The 20,343-nt window shown below is 42.0% G+C and overlaps 1 protein-coding gene across 2 annotated transcripts in view; it reads left to right on the top strand.

Moving 5' to 3' along the window:
• The window catches only part of LOC118372923 (gamma-aminobutyric acid receptor subunit gamma-2), a 97,858-nt gene that overhangs the window by 11,368 nt on the left and 66,147 nt on the right, over positions 1-20,343 (top strand). For both annotated transcript variants that reach the window (XM_052529470.1, XM_052529469.1), the window contains exons 2-5: positions 184-323; positions 2,442-2,509; positions 18,514-18,734; positions 19,352-19,434. In XM_052529470.1, the coding sequence (XP_052385430.1) occupies positions 184-323; positions 2,442-2,509; positions 18,514-18,734; positions 19,352-19,434 (512 nt within the window). The remainder of the gene's footprint in view (positions 1-183; positions 324-2,441; positions 2,510-18,513; positions 18,735-19,351; positions 19,435-20,343) is intronic.

Here is a 20,343-nt window from a genome sequence, read left to right as displayed (position 1 = left end):
AACGCATAGCAAGCTTAGCCTAGTATGATTTAGTGGTCTTTTCTGTGCTGTTGTTGTGGATTGTTGCTTTACATATTGACAGCATAACAAAATTCTCTCTCTTTTCATTTTACCTTGCTGTTTATAGTGCTGATGGAAAAATCCTTGCTTCATATTTCCTCTGTTCCCCTTTTCTCTTCCCAGATCCCTCCAGACTGAAAATGACGATGATGTGACAAACAAAACGTGGGTGTTGACTCCCAAAGTGTACGAGAGCGATGTCACCAACATCCTAAACAGCCTACTAGATGGCTACGATAACAAACTGCGACCAGATATAGGAGGTAGGTGTCATACCACTGCACATTGATTGGCTGCTGCTGCTATGGCCGCCCTCCCCAAAGACCAATCTCCATTGGCATCAACGCCTTCGTCACAATCTATCTACATCAGTATTACAGGCCATGAATGATGAGCAGACACTATCATCACTGATAGCATCATCACAGACAGCCCTCTCATTTCACGGAGCCCATTCAGTCGACAGGGCCATGGGCCCACCCCAGTATGACTTGTAAAGGTTGGTGCAACAGAAACAACATTCTAGCATTATTATGCAGACACAGTGTGAGCTGTGAAACCTGGACGTCTGGTTATCCATCATGGGCCTATTAGCCTGGTCTGGCCCTGCACTGCTGTTGGCCAAGTATAGAGCCAGTGAAGTAGCTTTCTCTCCCTTCACTTGGGCTGGCAGCTGGGGTCAGCTCCCATGTTCAGACAGAAAATACATACAGCTACAATAGATTTACAGAGGCAGCCGCCACCATCTTACCATCAAACATGATATGATGTTGCAGCCTGTCATCTCCCAGACTGCCAGAGTTACACACTGGGTATAATTAGCTAACAACTACCAAGAGTGCTACGTTGCACTGAAAACTGGGATTGCTACCATGCACTGAAAACTGGGATTGCTACCATGCACTGAAAACTGGGATTGCTACCATGCACTGAAAACTGGGATTGCTACCATGCACTGAAAACTGGGATTGCTACCATGCACTGAAAACTGGGATTGCCATACTGAAAACTGGATGCACTGAAAACTGGGAAACTGGGATTGCTACCATGCACTGAAAACTGGGATTGCTACCATGCACTGAAAACTGGGATTACTACCATGCACTGAAAACTGGGATTGCTACCATGCACTGAAAACTGGGATTGCTACCATGCACTGAAAACTGGGATTGCTACCATGCACTGAAAACTGGGATCGCTACCATGCACTGAAAACTGGAATTGCTACCATGCACTGAAAACTGGGATTGCTACCATGCACTGAAAACTGGGATTTGGATTAATTGCAGATTGTGGACAGTTCTTTTCAAGGCCATTGTGCAGCTCATTCAATTGTAATGCTGCTGCAGTCTATGTATAGCAAAATAGCTAACAAGAGAGATATGTGGGGAATGACATTTTAATTTCCTCGCATTATGATATCACAAGGACACAGGCTGCAATGTTATCTGCTAAAAAGGAAATGGTGTGCGTCATGGCATGCAGGTATAGACAAGGTATAATATAAAGCCAACCTGGAGCCAAAGGAAATGAGGACGTCCAAACGGTAGCTTGCTGCATTTGTTGTTTGGCCATAGGTTTTACACACCATTGCACCTTTGATGAGTATTCCCATGATGAATGTAGCAGTTTGTTTATACGACTGCATTAATGTTATCATCCTCAAAAGTGGTCTGGGAATTCAGAAAGCCAAGCTATGTTTTTATTTAATTTGTATTCGGTCATATTTATTGTGTTTTTCAAAGAAATCAATTTACCAGCTGGCAATTGGAACTAAGTATGGCTTTAAGTTTGAGTTTTTATCACGCTATGTTTTTGACACCGATTATGCAGTCGGAAACTCACTACATGGGGCCAGTTTATGTTCACTCACTATATAATCTCTAGTAACATTCCTTTTATGGCGAGAGAGTTTGTGATTGGAGATAAACTAGAAGCCTTGTCTATGGTGTGTCAAAGCCGTTACCACATCCATATCTTGGAAAAGCAGAGATCGTCTCAGGCTCAGGACAGATGTAGGATCCTAAAAATATTTTCTCTTACAAACAATATATCAAACCCTACAAAAATGTCCACATAATAATGATCATTTCCTGTTATTTTCCCGCTGTAGCAAACATGGTAGAGAGAGAGAGAGAGAGAGAGAGAGAGAGAGAGAGAGAGAGAGAGAGAGAGAGAGAGAGAGAGAGAGAGAGAGAGAGAGAGAGAGAGAGTCTGTTTTCAGCACCATGGACAGCTCCATGGTGTCATCATTTTACACACACACACGCTAACTGCTATAGTATTACAAGCTACTTAGCTCTGACATAAAATAGACATGAATAATACCTAAACACAGAATATTGAATGTGCATCATAACACTTGTTTTTTCTTCTTTCAGTAAAACCAACCGTGATCCACACTGACATGTTTGTCAACAGTATTGGCCCAGTGAATGCTATCAATATGGTGAGTATATAGAGAGAGTCCCCTCTCAAATTAAAATCTGCTGCTACTGCATATTATTTATCCTGTTGCCTAGTCACTTTATCTCTACCTATATTTACATAGCTACCCCAATTACCTCGTAACCCTGAACATCAACTCGGTACATGTACCCTGTGTATATAGCCAAGTTATCGTTACTCACTGGGAAACTACAGGGCTTTTGCTGTGAAGACCTATAGGGTGGATGAGTTAGGCCTGTTTGTGCAGTACTTTATAGAGACAAGTTATCGTTACTCGCTGGGGAACTACAGGGCTTTTGCTGTGAAGACCTATAGGGTGGATGAGTTAGGGCTGTTTGTGCAGTACTTTATATAGACAAGTTATCGTTACTCACTGGGAAACTACAGGGCTTTTGCTGTGAAGACCTATAGGGTGGATGAGTTAGGGCTGTTTGTGCAGTACTTTATATAGCCAAGTTATCGTTACTCGCTGGGGAACTACAGGGCTTTTGCTGTGAAGACCTATAGGGTGGATGAGTTAGGGCTGTTTGTGCAGTACTTTATAGAGACAAGTTATCGTTACTCACTGGGGAACTACAGGGCTTTTGCTGTGAAGACCTATAGGGTGGATGAGTTGTGCAGTACTTTATATAGACAAGTTATCGTTACTCACTGGGAAACTACAGGGCTTTTGCTGTGAAGACCTATAGGGTGGATGAGTTAGGGCTGTTTGTGCAGTACTTTATAGAGACAAGTTATCGTTACTCACTGGGGAACTACAGGGCTTTTGCTGTGAAGACCTATAGGGTGGATGAGTTGTGCAGTACTTTATATAGACAAGTTATCGTTACTCACTGGGAAACTACAGGGCTTTTGCTGTGAAGACCTATAGGGTGGATGAGTTAGGGCTGTTTGTGCAGTACTTTATAGAGACAAGTTATCGTTACTCACTGGGAAACTACAGGGCTTTTGCTGTGAAGACCTATAGGGTGGATGAGTTGTGCAGTACTTTATATAGACAAGTTATCGTTACTCACTGGGGAACTACAGGGCTTTTGCTGTGAAGACCTATAGGGTGGATGAGTTGTGCAGTACTTTATATAGACAAGTTATCGTTACTCACTGGGGAACTACAGGGCTTTTGCTGTGAAGACCTATAGGGTGGATGAGTTGTGCAGTACTTTATATAGACAAGTTATCGTTACTCACTGGGGAACTACAGGGCTTTTGCTGTGAAGACCTATAGGGTGGATGAGTTGTGCAGTACTTTATATAGACAAGTTATCGTTACTCACTGGGGAACTACAGGGCTTTTGCTGTGAAGACCTATAGGGTGGATGAGTTGTGCAGTACTTTATATAGACAAGTTATCGTTACTCACTGGGAAACTACAGGGATTTTGCTGTGAAGACCTATAGGGTGGATGAGTTGTGCAGTACTTTATATAGACAAGTTATCGTTACTCACTGGGGAACTACAGGGATTTTGCTGTGAAGACCTATAGGGTGGATGAGTTGTGCAGTACTTTATAGAGACAAGTTATCGTTACTCACTGGGAAACTACAGGGATTTTGCTGTGAAGACCTATAGGGTGGATGAGTTGTGCAGTACTTTATATAGACAAGTTATCGTTACTCACTGGGAAACTACAGGGCTTTTGCTGTGAAGACCTATAGGGTGGATGAGTTGTGCAGTACTTTATATAGACAAGTTATCGTTACTCACTGGGGAACTACAGGGCTTTTGCTGTGAAGACCTATAGGGTGGATGAGTTGTGCAGTACTTTATATAGACAAGTTATCGTTACTCACTGGGAAACTACAGGGCTTTTGCTGTGAAGACCTATAGGGTGGATGAGTTGTGCAGTACTTTATATAGACAAGTTATCGTTACTCACTGGGGAACTACAGGGCTTTTGCTGTGAAGACCTATAGGGTGGATGAGTTAGGGCTGTTTGTGCAGTACTTTATATAGACAAGTTATCGTTACTCACTGGGAAACTACAGGGATTTTGCTGTGAAGACCTATAGGGTGGATGAGTTGTGCAGTACTTTATATAGACAAGTTATCGTTACTCACTGGGGAACTACAGGGCTTTTGCTGTGAAGACCTATAGGGTGGATGAGTTGTGCAGTACTTTATATAGACAAGTTATCGTTACTCACTGTGTGTTTATTCCTTCTGTTATTATTGTTCTATTATTTCTCCATTTATTTTTTGATTTGAAATGTTTTGCATTGTTGGGAAGGGCCCGTAAGTAAGCTGTTCGTCTACACCTGTTGTTTACCAAGCATGTGACAAATACAGTTTGATTGAATTGATTTGATGTCTATCAGCCAATCATTGCACTTTCTCAGACATATTTTATTTCCGTCATGGTCTGGTCATGTACATGCCAAGTTTGTTTTCAAAATAGATAGATACATTGAAAGCTGTAATATTGAATGAATTGCATTATGTAATGAATGGCATAATTGTGTTCTGATTGTGTTGCTTTCATGTCATGTCATGGATTGTTGCATAAATCAAACTTAAGATTCCTTGCGCAAGGTAATATCATAGCTTTTGTTTCATTGCCTTGGCTATGGTTGTCGGAAAGACATCCAGAATTCTATGGAGTATACAAACTTGATGGAATAAGCCACTCCAAGATGGTTGTTGATATTTGTAGACAGTACAGGAGTTACTGTAAGCTGGGCTATAAAAATAGGGCAGGGTGTGTAGGGTGAGATAAGTGGACTGCATTGCTTAGAGAGACTGCAACAACATTTGTCCCTTTGTACTCCAGTTAAAATCCATGCCGAGGTTCCAATTCCATTGTAATTCAGCACAACAATCTCCATCATAGGCAAGCGCCAAGCCACAGAGAAAATCTTAACACAAGCATGGCTCTGTTACTGTCAACGTGGGGGTTTAAAGACAGTCACTCGTTTGATCTTCTTGTTCTTAATCACCTTGATCCTCCATAGCAACCAGCTCACATTTCTTAGTGTTTATGTGTGTGTGTTTGCATGTGTGCGTTGTGTGTCTGTTTGTGTGTGAGTATACCTTTGTGTGTACGCGCATGTCAAGATCATATTGATTGCCATACATTCAGATGTAATCAGTGCTGGGTACGTTCACATGAAATCACATCATGGCTGTTGTTGAGGATTGTGGTGAAGATGCTTGCTTTCCGAAAGAGAAGAGGATTATGGGTCAACTGATGATGCTGTAGTGTGTATCAAAGCATAAACAGTATAGAATGCAGGACTACTCACTTTGCCACAGCTTTTAGCAGCATCCATTTGGTGAAAGGCCTGCTTGTGTCGGAAGTTGAAATGTCCTGAAGAGAATAGCAAGATCCTGCTTTCTGGTCAGTTGTCCTGGGGTTGGAGTTTAACCGGAAGCCGTTGCTATAACAATGTTTACAAATGCTTACCTGTGCATGCACAATTCCTATTCTGAACAGGAAGCAATCTAGCTACATTTATAATGGGAATCTGACTGGTAGCAGGAGGCTTACAGTATAGTATCCTCCAAACTGGTTTCAGTAGACTATGGCTATGGAGGAAAAAGAGATACTAGATAAGTAGAAGTCTATAGGATGTTTGCAAATTTGGCCAAAACTGAGTTAAAACTTCAGTTTTGGTCTTGATGTGTCAATGTACAGTATAGTTCATGTACACAAATAAAAGATTCATTGAATGATTGTTTTACCTTATTTAACCAGGGAATCCCTAGTTTGACATAGGTTTTAGACCACCGGAGTTATAAAGTTTTAGGCAGCCTTTTACTAAAATTACACCTTATTCTAAAATTGATTAAATACTTTTTTCCCTCATCAATCTACACACAATACCCCCATAACAGGTTATTAATTATTTCTGAAAATGTATTTAAAAAAAACCCATATACAATACCAGTCAAAAGTTTGGACAACTACTCATTCAAGTGTTTTTTTTTTTTTGTACCATTTTCTACATTGTAGAATAATAGTGAAGACATCAAAACTATGAAATAACACATGGAATCATGTAGTAACCAAAAAAGTGTTAAACAAATCAAAATAGATTTTAATTTTAGATTCTTCAAAGTAGCCACCCTTGATGACAGCTTTGCACACTTGACATTATCTCAACCAGCTTTACATGGAATGTTTTTTCAAAAGTCTTGAAGGAGTTCCCACATATTCTGAGCACTTGTTGGCTGCTTTTCCTTCACTCTGCGGTCCAACTCATCCCAAACATTCTCAGTAGGGTTCAGGTTGGGTGATTGTGGAGGCTAGGTCATCTTATGCAGCACTCCATCACTCTCCTTCATGGTCAAATAGCTCTTACACAGCCTGGAGGTGTGTTGGGTCATTGTCCTGTTGATAAACAAATGATAATCCCACTCAGCGCAAACCAGATGGGATGGCATATTGATGCAGAATGCTATGATAGCCATGCTGGTTAAGTGTGCCTTGAATTCTAAATAAATCACAGACAGTGTCACCTGCAAGCATCCCCACACCATCACAACACCTCCTCCATGCTTCACGGTGGTAACCACACCTGCGGAGATAATCCGTTCACCTACTCTGCGTCTCACAAAGACAGAGCAGTTGGAACCCCAAAAGATGTGGACTCATCAGACCAAAGGACAGATTTCCACTGCTCTAATGTCCATTGCTAGTGTTTCTTATCCCAAGCAAGTCTCATCTTCCTATTGTGTTGTCATGTGTTGCTGCCTTGCTATGTTGTTGTCTTAGGTATCTCTTTATGTAGTGTTGTGTTGTCTCTCTTGTTGTCATGTGTGTTTTGTCCTATATTTATATTGTATTTATTTTTTGGTAGGCTGTCATTGTAAATAAGAATTAGTTCTAAACTGACTTGCCTAGTTAAATAAGGGTTACATTAAAAAAATGGTGTCCTTTAGTAGTGGTTTCTTTGCAGCAATTGGACCACGAAAGCCTGATTCAAACAGTCTCCTCTGAACAGTTGACGTTGAGTTGTGTCTGTTACTTGAACTCTGTGAATCATTTACAGTGGGGCAAAAAAGCCACCAATTGTGCACGTTCTCCCACTTAAAAAGATGAGAGAGGCCTGTAATTTTCATCATAGGTACGTACACTTCAACTATGACAGACAAAATGAGAGAAAAAAAATCCAGAAAATCACATTGTAGGATTTTTTCTGAATTTATTTGCAAATTATGGTGGAAAATAAGTATTTGGTCAATAACAAAAGTTTATCTCAATACTTTGTTATATAGCCTTTGTTGGCAATGACAGAGGTCAAACATGTTCTGTAAGTCTTCACAAGGTTTTCACACACCATGCAGATCTCCTCTAGAGCAGTGATGTTTTGGGGCTGTTGCTGGGTAACACAGACTTTCAACTCCGTCTAAAGATTTTCAAAGCTGTCATCAGCTCTGGAGCAGGTTTTCATCAATGATCTCTCTGTACTTTGCTCTGTTCATCTGTCCCTTTATCCTGATTAGTTTCCCAGTCCCTGCTGCTGAAAAACATCCCCAGAGCATGATGCTGCCACCACCATGCTTCACCGTAGGGATGGTGCCAGGTTTCCTCCAGATGTGATGCTTGGCATTCAGGCCAAAGAGTTCCATCTTGGTTTCATCAGACCAGAGAATCTTGTTTCTCACGGTCTGAGAGACTTTAGGTGCCTTTTGGCGAACTCCATGTGGGCTGTTAAGTGCCTTTTACTGAGGAGTAGCTTCCGTCTGACCACTCTACAATAAAGGCCTTATTGGTGGAGTGTTGCAGGGATAGTTGTCCTTTTGGAAGGATCTCCCATCTCCACAGAGGAACTTTGGAGCTCTGTCAGTGTGACCATCGGTTTCTTGGTCACCTCGCTGAACAAGACCCTTAGCCCCCGATTGCTCAGTTTAGCTGTGTGGCCAGCTCTAGGAATAGTCTTGGTGGTTCCAAACTTCTTCCATTTAAGAATGATGGAGGCCACTGTGTTTTTGGGGAACTTCAATGCTGTGAAAATGTTTTGGTACCCTTCCCCAAATCTCTGCCTCTACACAATCCTGTCTCGGAACTCTAAGGACAGTTCCTTCGACCTCATGGCTTGGTTTTTGAGTTGACCTGCACTGTCAACTGTGGGACATTATATAGACAGGTGTGTGCCTTTCCAAATCATGTCCAATCAATTGAATTTACCACAGGTGGACTCCAATCAAGTTGTAGAAACATCTCAAGGATGATCAATGGAAACAGGATGCACCTGAGCTAAATGTTGAGTCTTGTAGCAAAGCGTCTGAATACTTATGTAAATAAGGTATTCCATTTATTTATTTTGTTATGTAAATTTGCAACAATTTAAAAAAGTTTTCACCTTGTCATTACGGGTTATTGTGTGTAGATTGATGAGGAAAAAGTATTATTTAATTCATTTTAGAATAAGACTTTAGTTAACGTAAACATTTTTCGGACAAAGTCAAGGGGTCTGAATACTTTCCGAATTACCAGTATATAGTCTATGCATAATATATCTTTATTAAAGGTTGGTGGTTCAAATCCTGAGCTGACTAGGTTACAAATCTGTCATTGTGCCCTTGAGCAAGACAAGCGTGTCTACTAAATGACTTAAATGTTAAATGTAAATTATTATACTTTTTATTTTTTACTGCGAAAGCCCATTATCTCAGAGACTTAGATCAGACTGGGGTGGAATGGGATGGACCCCTCTACTGTGTTGAGAAAGGTGGGATGGGTAGTACTTTTCAGCTCCCGCTTGGAAGGCCCAAATGAAAAGGCCTAGAAAGCCATGTCATTGAATTTGGGCTGTGCATTAAAGGTCTGCCGGGTAACAGGGTTGCTTTTTATTTTGTTCATGACTCTTTGTTATGGATTTGGGCTTTACTGTTAGTCATTACCTTTTCTCCAATGCTTAGCCTATGTCCTCTCACACACAAATCTCTCTCTCTCTCTCTCTCTCTCTCTCTCTCTCTCTGTATCTCGGTATCTCTCACTCTCTCTGTATCTCGGTATCTCTCTCTCTCTCTCTCTGTATCTCGGTATCTCTCTCTCTCTGTATCTCGGTATCTCGGTATATCTCTCTCTCAGTATCTCTCTCTCTCTCTCCCTCTGTATCTCGGTATCTCTCTCTCTCTCACTCTCTCTCTCTGTATCTCGGTATCTCTCTCTCTCTGTATCTCGGTATCTCTCTCTCTCTCTCTCTCTGTATCTCGGTATCTCTCTCCCTCTCTCTCTCTCTCTCTCTCTCTCTATCTCTGTATCTCAGTATCTCTCTCTCTCTCTCTCTCTGTATCTCTGTATATCTCTCTCTCTGTATCTCGGTATCTCTCTCTCTCTCTCTCTCTCTCTGTATCTTGGTATCTCTCTCTCTCTCTCTCTCTCTCTCTGTATCTCGGTATCTCTCTCTCTGTATCTCGGTATCTCTCTCTCTCTCTCTCTCTGTATCTCGGTATCTCTCTCCCTCTTTCTCTCTCTCTCTCTCTCTCTCTGTATCTCTGTATCTCAGTATCTCTCTCTCTCTCTCTGTATCTCTGTATATCTCTCTCTCTGTATCTCGGTATCTCTCTCTCTCTCTCTCTCTCTCTGTATCTTGGTATCTCTCTCTCTCTCTGTATCTCAGTATCTCTCTCTCTGTATCTATATCTCTCTATCTCTCTCTCTCTCTCTCTCTCTCTCTCTCTCTCTCTCAGTATCGTTAGATAATGCTCTCTCTCTCTATGTATATCTCTCTCTCTCCCTCTCTCTCTCGGTATCTCTCTCTCTCTCTCTCTCTTTGTATCTCTCTCTCTCTCTCTCTCTCTCTCTCTCTCTCTCTCTCTCTCTCTCTCTCTCTCTCTCTCTCTCTCTCTCTCTCTCTCTCTCTCTCTCTCTCTCTCTCTCTCTCTCTCTCTCTCTCAAACACACACATGACCACACACACATACACTCCTCTCTCCTTTCTCCAGTGCTCTATTGAATAGCCTTCATATATATTTCCTAGGCCTGTTGAATGGGAGACAGAGAGCATTGCAGGAAGGGTTTTGTCAGAGTGAGAGCAAAGTGCTTCTCAGGATATGAGGTTAGATAATGCTCCTGCTAAACAAGGGAAGCCATTAATTGGCCCGTTAAACATTTCATTTTCAGGTTGAGGGGCTCAAGGTGGCCCAGTGTAGCTGCATTCTTTAATAGGAGCAAAGGATTCATGGTCTTGGGGAAGCCATTTTGCTTTAGGAAAGTGCTCTGCCAATGTACCCCAGACAGCAGTTTTACCATGTAGTTGTAAAACTGCCCTCAGTTTAAACGGGTTCGGTGGAACATGGAGAGTGATTTGTATTCACTGTTTTGGAGGACACTCGTTCCTGTTTAGGGTCTCAGGGTGTTCTACAGTAGTTTTTATTCATTGTTAAATTTCAACACAGAATTTAACTTGTATGTACACTACCGTTCAAAAGTTTGGGGTCACTTAGACATTTCCTTGTTTTTGAAAGAAAAGTAAATTTTTGCCCTTTAAAATAACATAACATTTATCAGAAATACAGTGTAGACATTGTTAATTTTGTAAATGACTAGTGTAGCTGGAAACAGCTGATTTTGAATGGAATATCTATATAGGCGTACACAGGCCCATTATCAGCAACCATAACTCATGTGTTCCAATGGCACATTGTGTTTGCTAATCCAAGTTTATCATTTTAAAAGGCTAATTGATCTTTAGAAAACCCTTTTGCAATTATGTTAGCACACCCAAAAACTTTTGTGCTTATTAAAGAAGCAATAAAACTGGCCTTCTTTAGACTAGTTGAGTATCTGGAGCATCAGCATTTGTGGGTTCGATTACAGGCTCAAAATGGCCAGAAACAAAGACATTGCACTTACTGCAAGGCGCTCTGGATAAGAGCATTTGCTAAATTACTAAAATGTCAAATGTAAATGTTTTACATACAGATCTCATATGTAGCATTTGTACAGTTCTTTATTAAAATGTAGTTATGTGTTATATTTGATTGTGTAAAACCTAGCAGTACTACTTATTTCTCTGAGAGTGAGTATTATTTACCCAGTATTATTCATTTCTCTGAAATTAAACCATCAAGTGATTTTAAACAAATTGCTGTCATTGAACAACCTCATGCCATGAACAACCTCATGCCATGAACAACCTGCCATGAACAACCTCATGCCATGAACAACCTCATGCCATGAACAACCTGCCATGAACAACCTCATGCCATGAACAACCTCATGCCATGAACAACCTGCCATGAACAACCTCATGCCATGAACAACCTCATGCCATGAACAACCTCATGCCATGAACAACCTGCCATGAACAACCTCATGCCATGAACAACCTCATGCCATGAACAACCTCATGCCATGAACAACCTGCCATGAACAACCTCATGCCATGAACAACCTGCCATGAACAACCTCATGCCATGAACAACCTGCCATGAACAACCTCATGCCATAAACAACCTCATGCCATGAACAACCTCATGCCATGAACAACCTGCCATGAACAACCTCATGCCATGAACAACCTCATGCCATGAACAACCTGCCATGAACAACCTCATGCCATGAACAACCTCATGCCATGAACAACCTGCCATGAACAACCTCATGCCATGAACAACCTCATGCCATGAACAACCTCATGCCATGAACAACCTCATGCCATGAACAACCTGCCATGAACAACCTCATGCCATGAACAACCTGCCATGAACAACCTCATGCCATGAACAACCTCATGCCATGAACAACCTGCCATGAACAACCTCATGCCATGATCAACCTCATGCCATGAACAACCTCATGCCATGATCAACCTCATGCCATGAACAACCTCATGCCATGAACAACCTGCCATGAACAACCTGCCATGAACAACCTCATGCCATGAACAACCTGCCATGAACAACCTGCCATGAACAACCTCATGCCATGAACAACCTGCCATGAACAACCTCATGCCATAAACAACCTCATGCCATGATCAACCTCATGCCATGAACAACCTCATGCCATGAACAACCTCATGCCATGAACAACCATGCCATGAACAACCTCATGCCATGAACAACCTCATGCCATGAACAACCTCATGCCATGAACAACCTGCATGATGCCACAACCTCATGCCATGAACAACCTCATGCAACCTGCCATGAACAACCTCATGCCATGAACAACCTGCCATGAACATGAACAACCTCATGCCATGAACAACCTCATGAACAACCTCATGAAACAACCTCATGCCATGAACAACCTGCCATGAACAACCTCATGCCATGAACAATCTCATGCCATGAACAACCTCATGCCATGAACAACCTCATGCCATGAACCTGCCAACCTCATGCCATGAACAACCTCATGCCATGAACAACCTCATGCCATGAACAACCTCATGCCATGAACAACCTGCCATGAACAACCTCATGCCATTAACAACCTGCCATGAACAACCTCATGCCATTAACAACCTCATGCCATGAACAACCTCATGCCATGAACAACCTCATGCCATGAACAACCTCATGCCATGAACAACCTGCCATGAACAACCTCATGCCATGAACAACCTCATGCCATGAACAACCTGCCATGAACAACCTCATGCCATGAACAACCTCATGCCATGAACAACCTCATGCCATGAACAACCTCATGCCATTAACAACCTGCCATGAACAACCTCATGCCATGAACAACCTCATGCCATGAACAACCTGCCATGAACAACCTCATGCCATGAACAACCTGCCATAAACAACATCATGCCATGAACAAACTTCCATGAACAACCTCATGCCATGAACAACCTCATGCCATGATCAACCTCATGCCATGAACAACCTCATGCCATGAACAACCTCATGCCATGATCAACCTCATGCCATGATCAACCTCATGCCATGAACAACCTCATGCCATGAACAACCTCATGCCATGAACAACCTCATGCCATGATCAACCTCATGCCATGAACAACCTCATGCCATGAACAACCTCATGCCATGATCAACCTCATGCCATGATTAGATAGTGGAAATAACACACCAATCTCTTTCATAATTGATTTAATAAAAGCTAATTTACCAACATTTATGAAAACAGATTAGTATTTGGACAGTGACACAATTTGCATAATTTTGTCTCTGTACGCCACCACAATGGATTTGAAAGGAAACAATCAACATGTGCTTTAAGTGTATACTTTCATATTTAGTTCAAGAGTTTTGTCAAAATGATGGTATGAACCGTGTAGAAATTAAAACCTTTTTTATACATAGCCCCCCAATTTTAGGGTCTCAAAAGTAATTGGACAAACTAACATAATCATAAATTAAATTGTGAGTTGTAATACTTGGTTGCAAATCATTTACAGTCAATGACTGCCCTAAGTCTGGAACCTATAGACATACCAGATGCTGAGTTTCTTCCCTGGTGATGCTCTGCCAGGCCTTTTCTGCAGCTGTCTTCAGTTCCTGCTTGTTCTAGGGGCGTTTTGCCTTCAGTTTTGCCTTCAGCAAGGGAAGTGCATGCTCAATTGGATTCAGATCAGGTGATTGACTTGGTCATTGCAGAACATTCCACTTCTTTGCCTTAAAGTCTTGGGTTGCTTTCACAGTATGCTTCGGGTCATTGTCCATCTGCACTGTGAAGCGCCGTCCAATGAGTTTTGAAGCATTTGGCTGAATCTGAGCAAGTAATATAGCCCTAAACACTTCAGAATTCATTCTGCTGCTTTTGTCAGCAGTCACATCACAATAAATACAAGGGGACCAGTTCCATTGGCAGCCATACTGTACATTCCCACGCCATAACACCACCTCCACCATGCTTCACAGATGAGGTGGTATGCTTCGGATCATGAGCAGTTCCTTCCTTTCTCCATAACTCTTCTCTTGCCATCATTCTGGTACAAGTTGATCTTTGTCTCATCTGTTTTTGAAGCTTACCAATAGTTTACATCTTGTGGTAAACCGTGTGTATTTACTCTGGTGAAGTCTTCTCTTGATGGTTGACTTTGACACAGATACACCTCCCTCCTGGAGGGCGTTCTTGATCTGTCCAACTGTTGTGAAGGGGTTTTTCTTCACTAGCGAAATAATCTTCTGTCATCCACCAGTTTTTTCCCATGCTCTTCCTGGCCTATGGGTGTTCCTGAGCTCACCAGTGCATTCTTTCTTCTTAAGAATGTACCAAATAGTTGATTTGGCCACACCTAATGTTTTTGCTATTTCTCTGATGGGTTTGTTTTGATTTTTCAGCCTATTGATGTCTTGCTTCACTGGCAGTGACAGCTCTTTGGACTTCATATTGAGGGTTAACAGTAACAGATTCCAAATGCAAATGCCACACTTGAAACCAACTCTAGACCTTTTATCTGCTTACTTGTAAATTAACTAAAGAGTGAATAACACACACCTGACCATGGAACAGCTGAGCAGCCAATTGTCCAATTACTTTTGGTCCCTTAAAGTGAGGTACGTTGAAGGGGGTACCACATATAAATCGTGCTGCAATTCCTACACCGTTCACCTGATTTGGATGTTAAATACCCTCAAATGAAAGCGGAACGTCTGAACTTTCAGCTCATATTCATTATTTAATTTCAACTTCAATATGCTGTGGTAGACAGCTAAAATAATAATAACTTGGTCAATGTCCAAATATTTATGGACCTGACTAGGGTTGCAAAGGGCTGGAAACTTTCTGGTAAGTTTCTTGAAAATTTCCATGGGAAGCCCTGGACTTTGGGGAATTTTGCTTAAATTCATGTAAAAAGTTAGCTTATAACTGTGAACCTTTTTTCGTGCGATATACATCAGGCAATTCTAGGTCTTTTTGCATGTTTTGGTTAAAATATCCCCAATTCAATGGAATTCCAATCCTCTGCATGCACAGTGCATTCTTCCATCACATGTGCAGTGCCCTCTTCCATGTACAGTTGATTCTCAAGATCTTGCACACTGAGATGCTATTGAGCCCACACTACTAAACTGTCTGAGTCAAGGACTACATGCTTTCTGGTAAGCTTTGATTACAATACTGGGTGGGGTGAATATATTTTATATGACATACATGATTGTTTTGTTAACTAGTAAATAGGAGCCTACAGCAAAGTGTGTTTAAATAATTTGCTAACTTGTTAGCAATTTCTGCTAGTCAGGTTTTGCTACCATGTGGGTTGCTTGAGCCTGCTAACTGAGGAGTGTTAATTCACCTGTTTTCATACATGTTTCATTTTAAGACATTTATTTTACAAAGGAGTTGTTTAATCTAACTGCTTAACTATTTATCTGTACATTGAATTATATTTGTTTGTTTTTTACTCATTTTTAAAAAATCTTTACAGGAAAATGCCAAGGGCACTATCTGATGTGTGGAGACGTTTCACTGCAGCTAATGTAGAAGGAAAAGCTGTGTACATTTGCAAATACTGTACCAAATCATATGTGAAGAATGCAACAAAGATGCAGAATCATCTGGCCAAGTGCATAAAGTTCCCTCAGCGCTCACAACAAGCAACCTCTGACAGAAGTCCCTCTACTTCTATTCGAGGTGAAAATTATGAATCTGACACCTTATCGATAGCAACAGCTCATGGTCCTCCTGGAATCAGAAGTTTTTTTACTCAATAGAGGAACGTAGTCAGAGAAATTCTGATGAATGTCTTGCTCAAGCTGTGTATGCAACTGGTTCAACTCTGATGCTCACAGGCAATGTGTATTGGAAGAGATTTCTGAATGTTCTTTGCCCAGCATACACCCCTCCAACCAGACAGGCTTTATCTACTCATTTGCTGGATGCAGAGTTCACCAGAGTTCAGGTGAAGGTCAAGAAAATCATAGAGAAAGCAGACTGTATTGCAATCATCTCTGATGGGTGGTCGAATGTTCGTGGGCAAGGAATAATTAACTACATTATCTCCACCCCTCAATCAGTATTGTACAAGAGCACAGACACAAGGGACAACAGACACACCGGTCTCTAAATTGCAGATGAGCTGAAGGCAGTCATAAATGACCTTGGACAGAAGGTATTTGCACTGGTGACAGACAATGCTGCGAACATGAAGGCTGCTTGGTCTAAAGTGGAGGAGTCCTACCCTCACATCACACCCATTGGCTGTGCTGCTTATGCATTGAATCTGCTCCTCAAGGACATCATGGCACTGAAAACAATGGTTACACTACAAGAGCGCCAAGGAAATGGTTAAGTATGTGAAGGGTCATCAAGTTATAGCAGCAATCTACCTCACAAAGCAAAGTGAGAAGAATAAGAGCACCACATTGAAGCTGTCCAGCAACACCCGTTGGGGTGGTGTTGTCATCATGTTTGACAGTCTCCTAGAGGGGAAAGAGTCTCTCCAAGAAATGGCCATATCACAGTCTGCCGATATGGACAGCCCCATCAAGAGGATCCTCCTGGATGATGTATTTTGGGAGAGAGTGGTAAGCAGCCTGAAACTCCTGAAACCTATAGCAGTAGCCATTGCACGGATTGAGAGAGACAATGCCACCCTGTCTGATGTTCAGACTCTGCTTGCAGATGTAAGATAAGAAATCCATACTGCCCTACCCACTTCACTGTTGCTCCAAGCAGAAGAAACTGCAGTTCTGAAATACATCAAAAAGCATGAAGACTTCTACCTGAAGCCCATACACGCCGCAGCGTACATGTTGGACCCCAAATATGCTGACAAGAGCATCCTGTCTGGTGATGCGCATCAACAAGGCCTATGGTGTCATCACTACCGTGTCTCGGGGAAGGTTCTTGGAAGTCTGGTGAAGTATATTTCCAAGCAAGGGCTTTGGGATGGAGATGCAATATGGCAGTCATGCCAACGTATATCATCAGCCACCTGGTGGAAGAGACTTTGTGGATCTGAGGCTCTTTCCCCTGTTGCGTCATCATCCTCCAAATCCCACTAACATCTGCCGCCTCAGAGCACAACTGGTCCTTGTTTGGGAACACACACACCAAAGCACGCAACAGGCTGACCAATACGAGGGTTGAAAGATTGGTGGCCATCAGGGCAAATTTGAGGCTTCTTGAGCCTGACAACCAGCCATCCTCAACAAGGTTGGAAAGTGACAGTGAAGATGAGGCCTCAGTCTAATGTTCAAGAGGTGAACATTGAGGAGATCCAGGGAGAAGACATGGACGCCTGAGAAGAAGACAACCAAAGCTTTAGTTTCCAGACTATCATTTTACAGATGTATGTAGAAAATGTTTTTAGGTGATTTTTTTAGGTGATTTTTTTTGTTGTTCAGTGAAATCATCCCATGTGAAGAGTCAACTCATTTAATTAAAATTCTATTTGTAACTAAATAGTTTTTTTTTACATTTCTATTGGAAGGATTTAATATGTTGCAATTATGTCTTCTTATGATAAAGTAAATGTTCATGTTTCTGTCTCCATATGATATGTTCAATATCTCCAATGCAAAAAAACATCTACATTTAAATGGTAATAATATTAATTTGCATATATTTCTGTTAATTCCCATGTATTCCCGTTAATTCCCACGGAAAGTTTCCACCTCTGAATATTCCCCAAAATGTGTAATCCTAGACCTGACTAAATATAGCATTTTGGAATGAATCTCTTCCAAAGATGACTATGGATGGAATCAACTCAACTGCCATAGTGATAGGCAATTAGGCAGTGGTGATTTACTGCTGCCTGTGTACACACTTACCTGCATATACCTGTGAGTGGGGTCTAACTAGTAATATTAGGTTCCTGCAGTAGTAAAAAACATTCTCTGATCCCCGCACATTGACTCTGTACCGGTACCCCCGAATATAGCCTCGTTACTGTTATTTTATTGTTGCTATTTAATTATTTGTTTATTTCTTTTAAACTTTTTTATTTCTTAACACTTATTTTTCTTAACTGTATTGTTGGTTAAGGGCTTGTCAGTAAGCATTTCACAGTAAGGTCTACTACACCTGTTTTATTCAGCATGTGACAAATAACATTAGATTTGATTTGACCTTGTATAATAACGCACCGCGGGTTTAATAGAATCAAGCCTGTTCTTTTCCCTCCGCAGGAGTACACCATCGACATATTTTTTGCCCAGACGTGGTATGACCGGAGGTTAAAGTTCAACAGTACCATGAAGGTCTTGCGTCTCAACAGCAACATGGTGGGCAAGATCTGGATCCCTGACACCTTCTTCCGCAACTCCAAGAAGGCCGACGCCCACTGGATCACCACACCCAATCGTATGCTCCGGATCTGGAACGATGGACGGATACTCTACACACTGCGGTGAGATGTTGTCCAATGAAGAAGTACCACTGGGAGACTCTGACACAAATGAGGAAACAGACAGTTTCCAGTTGACTGTATTTGACAGGCGGTAGTTGATTGAGCTTGACTGATTGCGCTTCAGACCACATTAATCATCCTAATTTGGTGCCTCTGGTTAAGAAGGAAGAGTAGATTCAGCCTGGCTAGCTAGCTAACTCTCCCTCACACTGTCTAATGAGAAGATGAACTTTGGTGGACTGGACTCCTCAACCCAGCAGTGATTGATGTTCTCACAGAATGCAACCACACTTCATTAATTCCTTCACCAATGACTAATTATAATTAAAAACAATGTTTTTTAATTTTTAATTTAACCTTTATTTAAGAACAAATTCTTATTTACAATGACGGCCTAGGAACAGTGGGTTAATTACCTTGTTCAGGGTCAGAACGACAGATTTGTACCTTCTCAGCTCAGGGATTCAATCTAGCAACCTTTTGGTTACTGGCCCAACACTCTTAAGTCCAATGAACAATAGAAATCAGACAGGATAGTTTCAGAACAGAATATGTTAGATGCTTTGTTGACAACCCGACCAGCACAGCAGATGCAAACTGTGTTTTTCTGTTTGTAGGTTGACTATTGATGCCGAGTGCCAGCTTAAACTGAACAACTTCCCAATGGATGAGCACTCCTGTCCGCTGGAGTTTTCCAGCTGTAAGTCTTGCCATGGGCTCTTTACTACCCCACCACCACTCTCTCTTGTCTCTCTCGCTCACACACTCTCTCTCTCTCTCCATGGCCTCCACATGCCACTTTCTCTCTCTCTCCATGGCCTCCCATGCCTACTTCCAACAGCAGTAGCAGCCAAGAACAAGCACTATACCATGAAGACATCAGCACAGTGCACAACATGCTGCTGTGTTTTTAGTGCTTTTCTATTGTGAGAGAAAGCAGTAATAGAGGGGAGAAGCAGTACAATGAAAGAGGGAGTATAACATTAACCTCCAAACCTACAGTAACCAGACAGGGTTGGTAAGAGAGACCAGTACAGTAACCAGACAGGGTTGGTGAGAGAGACCAGTACAGTAACCAGACAGGGTTGGTAAGAGAGACCAGTACAGTAACCAGACAGGGTTGGTGAGAGAGACCAGTACAGTAACCAGAGGGTTGGTGAGAGAGACCAGTACAGTAACCAGACAGGGTTGGTGAGAGAGACCAGTACAGTAACCAGACAGGGTTGGTGAGAGAGACCAGTACAGTAACCAGGGTTGGTGAGAGAGACCAGTACAGTAACCAGACAGGGGTTGGTGAGAGAGACCAGTACAGTAACCAGAGGGTTGGTGAGAGAGACCAGTACAGTAACCAGACAGGGTTGGTGAGAGAGACCAGTACAGTAACCAGACAGGGTTGGTGAGCGAGACCAGTACAGTAACCAGACAGGGTTTGGTGAGAGAGACCAGTACAGTAACCAGGCAGGGTTGGTGAGAGAGACCAGTACAGTAACCAGACAGGGTTGGTGAGAGAGACCAGTACAGTAACCAGACAGACAGGGTTGGTGAGAGAGACCAGTACAGTAACCATACAGGGTTGGTGAGAGAGACCAGTACAGTAACCATACAGGGT

This window comes from Oncorhynchus keta, chromosome 11 (assembly GCF_023373465.1).
Source record: "Oncorhynchus keta strain PuntledgeMale-10-30-2019 chromosome 11, Oket_V2, whole genome shotgun sequence".
NCBI lineage: Eukaryota > Metazoa > Chordata > Actinopteri > Salmoniformes > Salmonidae > Oncorhynchus > Oncorhynchus keta.
The sequence above is the reverse complement of the archived record's forward strand: the minus strand, read 5'-3'. Positions and strand labels throughout refer to the sequence as shown.